Here is a 10,611-nt window from a genome sequence, read left to right on the forward strand (position 1 = left end):
AAAACTTAAAAAAAAAAACTATATTTATTCATAATTGCATATCCACATTACGAATCCACACTAAACTGATTATTGCTGTGTCTGAAACTATATGGGGAGTACAAAAAGAGGAAAAGAGAGACAACAGTGGAGGTAGTTAATTTGCTTTTTAAATGTAACACACTCACACAAATGAAAAACAGTTAAAGGTGTATCTCCTTTTGTCAGGTATGCAGCTCAGTAAACAGTAGGCTAAGCCAAACATTTGTACTTCCTAATAAGTTAGGTTTATATTGATAAATCTAGGTCTGAAGCTTAGTCAGTGCATGGGAATTTTTGTCAATGTTGTGATGTGAGAATCTTTCAAGAACACTTTACATTAGCATTCTGGTAAATGTTTTATTGTACCTAGGGTGGGGCACTATGGCAATATATACCAATTTATACCAAACATTTGCAAACCATATCATAACTGGATTTTGCAGACCAGTTACAAAATGTGATCCCTTTAATATCTGCATTAGGCCACTGTGGGCAAACAAATGTGCATGACTGATTTATGCCAATATTGGAAGTGAATACCTTAATGTAGGGCTGTGCAATTATTCAAGTTTTGATCGCAATTTTGATGCCGGCTCCCAAAGATCACAAAAACAATGTAATTGAAAAAAACAATAATTTTGCACATAACATTTAGCAAGTACACTCTTATATAGTTTTCACTTTTGATCTGTTTTTTATTTATTTATTTCAACAAATGCAACATCTTTCCAAAAGGTAATAAGTAATCATGTGAAATAATCATGATTTCAATATTGACCAAAATAATTGTGATTATGATTTTTTTTCCATAATTGAGCAGCCCTACATTCATTTGTCAAGCCTTAAATTGTGTTTAAGATAAACAGTTTCTTGAGTATTTACTATATCACAATATTAATGTGATACAACACAATTGAGTTTAATTCATAACGCCATCAATAACTGTATTATTCTTTATTTCAATGTCACGGTTCATGATTCTGGCCACTTTAGCTTCCAGATTTGCATCTGTGGCTACTATAAAACAGCCATTAGCCATCCCCATCCCTCTCTGACCTGCAAATGCTTTCCTCCAAGTGTTGATGGTGTCAAATCAGTCAAGATAGCGTCTGAGGGGTAGCTCACCTCGTGGAGCAGGCGCCCATATATAAAGCTTTACTCCTCGACCCAGCGACCACAGGTTCGACAAATTGAATAATTACTTCTCTAGCATTGAGCTACAGTTGTATAATTTGCAGAGATGGTTGTGTCATAGTCATTTTTTTTCTTTATGAAGGTATTGCATATTTTCATATATTTCATTCCTTAAATGATGAATAAGGCATACGTTTGTCTGCTTTTCAGACTGTATTAAAAAAGGCAAAGATAAATAAAAAGGCATTTTTGAATGTTGTTTTCCTATGGCGGGGCTTATTTAGAATTAAAAAGAATGTACCACAGTCCATTGATTTTACTGGAATGTTGTCAAGATATGCTGGTGTACTAGTAGTACTTCATCAAGTACATTTGAAGCATGACAAGTTCCCTGTGCAGTTCCAAAACTAGAAACACAAAAGGACAAGAACATAAGCTACTGGAGGAAACACACATTCCCCGAATACACACTGACACAAGTGTCAGTAAAAGTAACATGCTTAAAAATGTAAAAGCTTTACATTAATCTTCAAACTTTGTATCTTTATTGGTCATAGCACTCCATTAGGGTTGTGTGTGGTCATGTGCCTGCGCAGGTTGCTGGGGTTGTTGAAGCTGGCACTGCACTGATTGCAGGTGTATGGCTTCTCTCCAGAGTGGGTCCTCAGGTGGATCTTCAGGCTGCCGTTCTGCGTGAAGCGCTTCCCACATTGCGTACAAGCGTACGGCTTTTCCCCAGTGTGAATGCGCATGTGGATACCCAGTGTATTCTTGTTGATGAACGACTTACCACAAAAGGTACAAAGAACGGGCGATTCTCCGGTGTGACTTGCCCTGTGCACAATCAGGTCTTCACGGCTGAGGAAGCGCTCGCCACAGAAGCTGCAGTCCAGAGATTTGTTGACACTGTGAGGGAAGACATTCTGCTGCTGGGCAAACTGGCTGACAAGACAAGGGTGCCCCACTTGACCATCAGCTCCTACTATTTGTGTATTTATTGCAGGATTAAATGCTGTTGAAGCCATTTGGGTGGAATGATTTTGTTCCAGTTGGCTGTTTCTGTTATCCTGCATTCCTCTCATCGGGGCTCTGTCATTGGCACCAGTGGTGAAATTCTGGAGACTGTCATGAATGACGTTATGGTCAGGAGACAGAGAGCTAAAAGCCTGGAGTTCAGAGACAGTGAAGAAGGTGTCTCTCTCCTCCTGCAGAGGCCCTTCCCCTCGTCCATGAACACTCACGATTCTCAGCTCCTTATTATCACTAGTCAGGCAGGACTCTAAATTCTGAGTCCCTGTAGAAACATCACCCTGCATACTGGGGTTTCCAAAGTCATTCTGACCTAAGAAGACACAAAAAAAAAAGACATGAGGAATCAGTGTTTGAGTATGAAACCTTAGACTGTGAATTATTTGCAACAACATTACTGTAATAAGTGGCGTCAACAACGTCTACATGTGATTGTAAAGTACTGAATGACTGACTTAAATATAATAAGTACAGTGATGTTTACCCAAAACGCCCTTCCTCTTGGACCAAAAACAGTTACGTGTCATGGCTGAATCGTGCCGTTCATCATTTTTAAATACACATGGTGTTGTAATAAATCACCCTGAAAGCCTACTCATTGACATCCAACCTGACATATGCTTCAATATATTGAAGCATGCATAAAAAATATTTTGTATAAAGATATTTACTTGTAAAAATAACAACACCAGGCATGCATTTTGGGATATAAAAAAAACAACATATTTTCAAGTTTTCAGTGATGATGATCTGTCAAAGTGTGCAGTGATTGAAATTAAATACATGTAATTTAAAAAGTTCAAGGCAATTTAAAAAAAATGTTTCTCGTTTTCCAGAAGAGTGTAGAATTTGACCTGAAAATCAAAATGCTTTCAATAAAATGTCTGAGGAATGATACATGTTTTCTTTCAGCTTTGACGTACACGTATATATTTAAAAAGTCTATTTTCTGCTAATAGGTTTCCTCAAACATTATTTATGTCAACAAATGTCCTACAAAGGCTAAACCAATAATGACCTTGTCCACTAATAACAATACCAAGTATTAAGTAACAAAAACATGCCGGTGCAACACAGATGTCTTCTTACTTTATAGTTTTATTTTTTAAGGTGCATAACAGTGACTAACGTTTCGATGTAAGTTCACATCTTCATCAGAGTCCTAAGTATTGTACTGTGTGGCCACTGTCTGATATCATATACTCTGATATCATATGGCTTAATGTCAATATCAACAAAAACCTATATACTATTGCATCTGCTGTATACCCACCTACAACTGGCCCACATCCTCCGACGTCATCTTCATCTTTGATCAGGATGACATCTGGGATCTCCCCGCCTGCACACTGACAAATAAGAAAACATATGTATGAGCAAACCACATTTTTAACAAAACCATAGTTCCTGAAAGTACTTGTACTGTATTTACCTCCAATGGAGTGGCAGAAGTCTTGTTCTCTGATTGTAAAGAAATAGAAGCAGCTTCCCCACCCGTCTTTTGAGCCACTGGTGGCTTAATGACAACTAGAGGGGGGAAAGAGACCAATATCCAAAAGCGTCAATGTTCTAAGCATGCAGCACATTTGACAATTGGAATCATGCTTCCAGCTGTAAGGTCAAATATTTACAGATTAAGAGCTTTATAACTGGCCACATGGTGGCACTCTTTATAAGATCTTTCAATTTGTTGAGCACTTCCCCATGGGGCACCTGCGTACCAAGTAGTATTTATTTATTTATTTATTTGTAGTATTTGGTATGCCATCTTCCATAGAACTCCAATAGACCATCCCATCACAGAAGGCTTGTATCATGTGGACACGCCAACAGTTTTGTTGGCATTACTTAGAATTCCTCATGGGAGCAGCAGAAACTACGCACTATAGCTTTAAAGCACAATAAACTAGTTTTAATTACACTTTATAGCCTACCCTTAAGGTGCGGGTATACCCGCGCTCGACACCGTGTGCGGACCGCCATAGATGTTGCGCGCCCTCCGAGCACACACAGAGACATTTATGCTCAATGCATTGTTTGTTGCACTACTCTCTGAAACACCTAAGGGCGTACAGACAAAATAATCTGTGAATGAGCATGAAGTAGTAGAGAAAAAGAAGCAGGAAGTTAAGGAAAGCAGGCTGCCTGGCAACAGTAGTAAACACATCCATGTTTATACCATTGACATATATAAAATGGACCAACAGATCCCGTTGCTCTGGACGGAGACCAGTGAAGGATATTAGAAGCACTTTTCCGGTGATGGCTGAGCGTTACTGCACAGCCTCCAACTGAGCTCGAAGACGTATACGTGACGTGAGCAACGTGTCTGAAAGTTGTAAGTCTTCTGGTAGCTGTGCCAAGAGAAATCTCAATCATTCCCAGTCTTGCAGAGACGGAGAGTGTAGGTATATGTAAGGAGATAACATAGGCACAGGCTAATTATTGCTAACTAAAATGATAGTTAACATTTTTAATTAAACTTAAACAGCGAATTTAAGTCGAAACTGCCTGCGAGCTTCTCCTGTACTATACAGTAATTCCTCTACTATGCAACAGTAAGTCGCGTGGTTATGACACAATCGTTAGCCTATTTTTACAAAAACGTTTACTACAGAGCCATAACGTGAGATACAAGGCAATGGAGCCTTTTATACATGGTCGTAAAAAAATGGACAAATAGTCTTTAAACGCTGAAGATGTAAAGTTATTCGCTGTAGAAGTGGCGCCAAAATGAATGGCAGTCAATGGAATGCTAACGGGAGGTGATGGCTTGTTAGCATCAAAATGGCGCCATAGGAGCTACGCGTTCCGAGGAGAAGTATACCCCCTTTGTTCAAACACAGACGTACCGCGAAACATTAGCGTCACTGTGTCCACGTTTGGACACCACTCGCTGCTATTGGCCATATTCGGACACTTCCGACCTGACGTTTCTGATCATCACCAAAAATGTTAGCAGAATTGATCTATACCCATCTAACAATCTACGTATGAATTTTCATATATGTACATGGACATTTACATGTCTAATTAATACATGATAGTGATTTTGATGAGGGAAAGAAGTAACAAAGAAGTAAGAAAGAAGTAACGCTCAGGTGACGATCTTTCCCTCTAAAAAATTTCTATTTTTACTGTACTGGAAATTAAGGAGCTTTTATTGCATAATTCAGAGTTGTTGAAGAATGTCATTTTATTACGATCCGGTAGTTTTGACAGCATTGATGGGACTTAATACCCCCGAAAAACTTCACACAGGACCCACCCAACAAAAGTTTTTTATTTTTTTATTTATTCAGAATACAGATAAACAAGCAAGGCATTTTTACAAATCCACTTCAAAAATAGATCTTTTGCCTCAGGTCGAGCATACAAACAAAACCTAGGAGCTTATTCATAATGAATCAACGTAAATAAAATAAGAGAAAATAAATAAAAAGGGCTGTCTCAAATTAACTCAAGAGTTTCAAGTAAATAAATCAATTTAAGGGCTTTTTTTGTCCATAACCCGTTTCAATGACTTACACAAAAGATTTAACTAATTCTTCCAATGGATCAGGGAGGGTTTGGTCTTAAAATATCTACATTTATGTATAAAGTGTTTTCCTAATAGCACCAAATTGTTGAGAACAAAATCGACCTTCTTATCTTCAACAAAAACACCAAACTTTATAGTCTTCACTGTCAGAGGTGGTATTCTCAATTTTCCTGGTCTGTAACCAGCTCTGCAGATCTATCCAGAAAGATTGCACTGACTCACCCAGAAAAAATACATGTTCTAGATTTTCAATTTCCTTTTCCCAAAAAACACTGTTATTTGTATCAAAATTTTATTTCAATCTTAAGAATTTGTTTGTTGGGTAGATTTAATTAAAAAATTTTAAAGTTGTCCTCTTTTACCTTCAATGAAAGAGGAAATGAGATATAACGTTTCCTTATTTTCTTAACCTCTCCATCTCCAAATTCTTTCTCTCAAATTTTCTTCTTACTGGGTTAGGGTAATAGTCCTTTAATAGAATATTTCTAATAACTTTGTTGGTAAATTTATAGTCACAGAAATCAATTCCTTCGATGCAGAGCTGCCTCAGACCAGGAGAAACTTTGGAGTACATAATGTCTTCTCTCACCATCGATTTTAGAGACATTGGTATAGCTTTCAGGGATGTAACGATTACCGGTGTAACGGTATACCACGATAAAAATGTTGACGAGAACAATTACCGTTTTCATTTAAAATATATATTATATAATATATTATACATTATTATGGAGGATTAGGTGCTGAAACGATTCCTCAAGTAACTCGAATAATTTGATTATTAAAAATCCTCGATGCAAAACGATTTGCCTCGAAGCTTCGTTTAATTAATGTTACCAACGTTGTATCGCTCACGGTGTTTCCGCACGGAGGATTATTACTGTCGCACACCGGGCTGACGCTGCTGGCGACACATGCCATGAAGACTGATTACAAAATGAAGAAAGAGCGTAAGGGGCTAAGAGAAGAGATAGGCTGGAGAAAACGACAAAGTGTCCAAAGTTTGGAATCAGTTCAAACGTAATTAAAATGAAAACTCTGTACAGTGTGTCTACTGCAAAATCAAACTAGCTTAGCACAATAATAGCACGACGTCAATGCTTCAGCATCTCAACAGAAAACATAGAGTCTAACTTAATCATCCATTCCACGAAGCGGACCCGACAAAAGTAAATCACAGAGTCGTATGGACGATGAAACTACACCAAAACACCACAACTACCGAAATCAAAGACAAGAAAATACGTAGTGGTGACCGCAATTTGATCTAAAGAGCCAGAAAAACAGCAGATTGTTGCGCACCATTTTCTCTCACTCGCTCTCTTCACGGAGAAACAGCTGATCAACGATCTACTAGCATAAGTGTAACAGAGCTGTGTAGCATTGTAATCAAATATATAAATGAAAATTGGTTGAGTATAACTAATATTTACATATATGCCTTTAAACAGATCAGTCTCAGGTTGAAACTTGTAGTTCTGAAAGTTAAGTTGCACAACTTAAGGTAATGTTTATGTATGTTTAATGTATGCCTTAGTTTGAGGTTGTTATTGCATTTCAGAAAATGTTTTCTTTAAAAACAATGTAATATGGCACTTAAATGCACTTAATACGTTTAGTTTTTTGAGAGATGATATTGTAAGCAATGTAGGCAATAAAAATGTTGCCTTTTCCGAAAATTAAACCAAACTATTGTATATTACTGCTCTTCAATAAAACAAAAGTACTTCTTATCCGATTACTCGATGGAATAATCAGTAGAATACTCGATTACTAAAATAATCCATAGCTGCAGCCCTACGGTGGATTACCACGGTGTGGAAACCGCGTGTTCCCAGCTTCATCCGAGTCTCCTGAAGTTGCCGCACAGGCGCACTGCGTAGCCTACAACGTGCGTTTCTTGAAGTTAGAATCATGGCGGAACGAGGAGATGACAGCACTCAGGACATTTATCAGCCTATTGCCTATATTTTTGTAATATAATAAACAATAACACTTTTTAAAACTATTTCAGCTTGTGTAGGCCTATCAGTGCTTTCTGAACATATTGAACACACTTTTAAAAATACCGCGATAATGCAAAAAAACGTGATAATTTTGGTCACTATAACCGTGAGGTTAAATTTTCATACCGTTACATCACTACTTTCAACCATCTAACCCTTGACATTACATTGAAGTTGATATTTCTCACAAAACTCCTCATGCTGTAACAAGATTCCATTACGGTCCATTAAAATGAGAAATTGCCCAGATTCCTTAGGATTTCCATTCCTCCGTGTACACAGATTTTCTGCTTATAAATATGTATCTATTATTCCAAACTGGAGTATTATGAGGTGTAAAATTATGTTTGTAGATTAAATACCAATAGAGAAGGACCTGCTGATGGAAAGCAGAAAGTTAGGCTGGTAATGAATTGCATTCAAAAATCACATCGCAGGAGAAAGTGTATTCCACACATTTTTGAAAATATTAAATTGGGGACAGTAAACCAAAAGGACTGCCTGTTATTAATACAAGATTTTACCCATTTAAATTTTAAAGACACCAATCATCATATCAAAATCAATTGCATTCGCACCTCCATCTTCATAGTTTTAAACCATGTCAATTTTCCTTATGTACTGACGCTTGTTTTTCCATATGAATTTCAAATTGACCTTGTTTATGGCTTTGATCATATTTGTAGAAATGGGTAAAGGAGAAGGCCGGGTAAATAAGTCTGGATAAGCGGTCCATTTTGGATAATAACACTCTCCCAAAACTTGTGATATCTCTCTGCAGCCAACTATTTAAGATTAATTTACACTTGTCTTGATTATTCCATATATTCATTTTGTCTTTAGTTATCTTATCCTTGGAAATAACAATCAGAAGTATTTAACTTCTGACTTGACCTTTATGTTAGTTGCAAGGGATAATCATGTAATGTTAAAATTTTACATTTATCTAAATTCAATTGTAAGTCTGAAGCTCTTAAAAAATGGTCAATAATTTGTAAGGCTAAGGGAATTTGATTTTCTTTCTCTTTTTTAAATAAACTTTTGTAGTCAGCCAATTGACTTATGGTAATTTGTCTGTCACTCACAACTAACCCTTCAATGCAACTATTCTGGATCAAAATGGACAACATTTCAGCTATCATTATGAATAAAAGTGGAGAGCTGCTGCAACCCTGACGATTTTCGTTTTTAAATGAGTATTTTGACAGTCAACCTGTAATTAGAGATATCAGTTAGCCTTAAAAATTGGCTTAACTTAAACTTAACCATCATAAAGTTAAACATGTCATGCAAAGTAAATCAGAAACTGAAATAGGCTACCAAGATGACAAACCATGTTGATGTAGCTATGTGCTACATGATAAGCAGTTTATAGACATTTTCTTTCTGTACGAGAACCATTAAAGCAACTGTTACAGCACGCTTTAATAACAACAACAACAACAACAACAACAACAACAACAATTGGTTGGAATCTGAATCGAGCAAAAGTGGTTTTTTGATGTTACCTGCAGGAGGAGGAGCGTTAGTCTACTTGTTATTCAAGTATTAAGTTTTTTTTTTTTTTTTTTTTAAAGTGAATTCTCGTTACCTTGGGGTTTAGCCCGTGGTTTGGGTGTACTTCCTCTGATCGGGGAAAAGCGGCTCGCCGGTCGGTTGGTCCTAGTCTGCAGCTTGAGAGAGAAGAGCTCGCTCCTCATCACCTTCATCCTCATCCTCAGGGCTTCGTTTTCCTTCAGGCTCTGGGTTAGATTCAGGCGGAGAGACGCCGAGCTCACCGAGAAAAGCTGACTGATTTCCGCCACCGCCGCTTTAACCAGCTCGTCCATTATGGACAAAAGCTGCGACTCCACATTCAGACTGCCCGGCGGCATGTCTGTAGACATGTTATACTTTGCAGCCACCGAGAACTATGATGGAAAAAAGAGCGACACAATCCTTGGTTACTCACAAAAGCGACAACACAATGGCCTTTCCGGTAGCATGGCGCTGGTTACCGTCATAGACAGATAGAAACGGTTACCGTAATCCCTAGAAAGCAGGGTCTTCTTCTTCTTTTGATTTAATGGCGGGTTGCAACCATTACCTAAAATGCATACCGCCACTACTGTATCGGAGTATGTAGCTAACCAGACTACTTTACATCACAGGAATTCTGTCCTCAAAACAAAACCCACTAAATTCTACTAAATAGTACTATCTCCTTCAAACATTTGATTCTACCACCGTTTTCTGTGTGTCCTGTACCCCACTACCTGTCTATCCACAATGTCCCATTCCCTACACTGCTTTACCAATCTCAGTTGTTCTGGACGGATTCCAGGAAGGATCACAGAGATTTTAGAGATGTATTTTGAGGCCACGAAATGATATTGTGTGCCCGCGAGATACAATTCGTTCGCACGATTTAATTAACTCGTGGCAATGAGATACAGTTCATTCGTTTTAATGAACTCGTAAGCACGTTTTAATTATTGTGGCCACCAGATAAGTGTAGCAAAAGAGCCAGCACGGACCAGCTTTTCTCCCCAAAGCCAGTGCACAGCGTCTGCTCTAGCCGCCACCTGCTTAATTAAGGCGCTCTTGGTGATAGCTAGGTATGGATAGAGTTTCTTGTTTTATTTTGACTTATGGATGAGTTATATATCCCAGTAAGCAGTGGCGGCTTGTCAATAGAGGGCGCTGGGGCACCACACCCATCAAAATTCCAGAAATATAAATGTATACAAAAATGATATAAAAATGAAATAAAAATAAAAAAATAAATAAAATAGTTTACTCATACGATGTGTCGGCTGGTAGTAAGAGCCTCAGCATTTAATAAAAACTGGCTTTAATTGGTTAACTATTTTCTATGTTTCAATATGTTTCCTGCGGTTT

General features: G+C 37.7%; 1 protein-coding gene across 2 annotated transcripts; it reads right to left on the minus strand.

Annotated features, from left to right (window-relative positions):
- Positions 1-131: 131 nt before the first annotated feature.
- LOC120567254 (zinc finger protein with KRAB and SCAN domains 1-like) lies at positions 132-10,290 on the minus strand. 2 transcript variants are annotated; one of them, XM_039814155.1, is made up of 5 exons: positions 9,755-10,290; positions 9,323-9,641; positions 3,617-3,711; positions 3,458-3,533; positions 132-2,497 (listed from the first exon to the last, which is right to left on the minus strand). In XM_039814155.1, exons 2-5 carry the CDS (start codon positions 9,615-9,617, stop codon positions 1,707-1,709), a joined length of 1,257 nt encoding a protein of 418 aa, XP_039670089.1. In that variant the 5' UTR covers positions 9,618-9,641; positions 9,755-10,290; the 3' UTR covers positions 132-1,706. The 2 variants fall into 2 exon arrangements, with proteins under 2 accessions (XP_039670089.1, XP_039670088.1); XM_039814154.1 differs by lacking the exon at positions 9,755-10,290 and having other exon boundaries at positions 9,323-9,742.
- Positions 10,291-10,611: the final 321 nt, after the last annotated feature.

This window comes from Perca fluviatilis, chromosome 10 (genome assembly GCF_010015445.1).
Source record: "Perca fluviatilis chromosome 10, GENO_Pfluv_1.0, whole genome shotgun sequence".
Classification (NCBI taxonomy): Eukaryota; Metazoa; Chordata; class Actinopteri; order Perciformes; family Percidae; genus Perca; species Perca fluviatilis.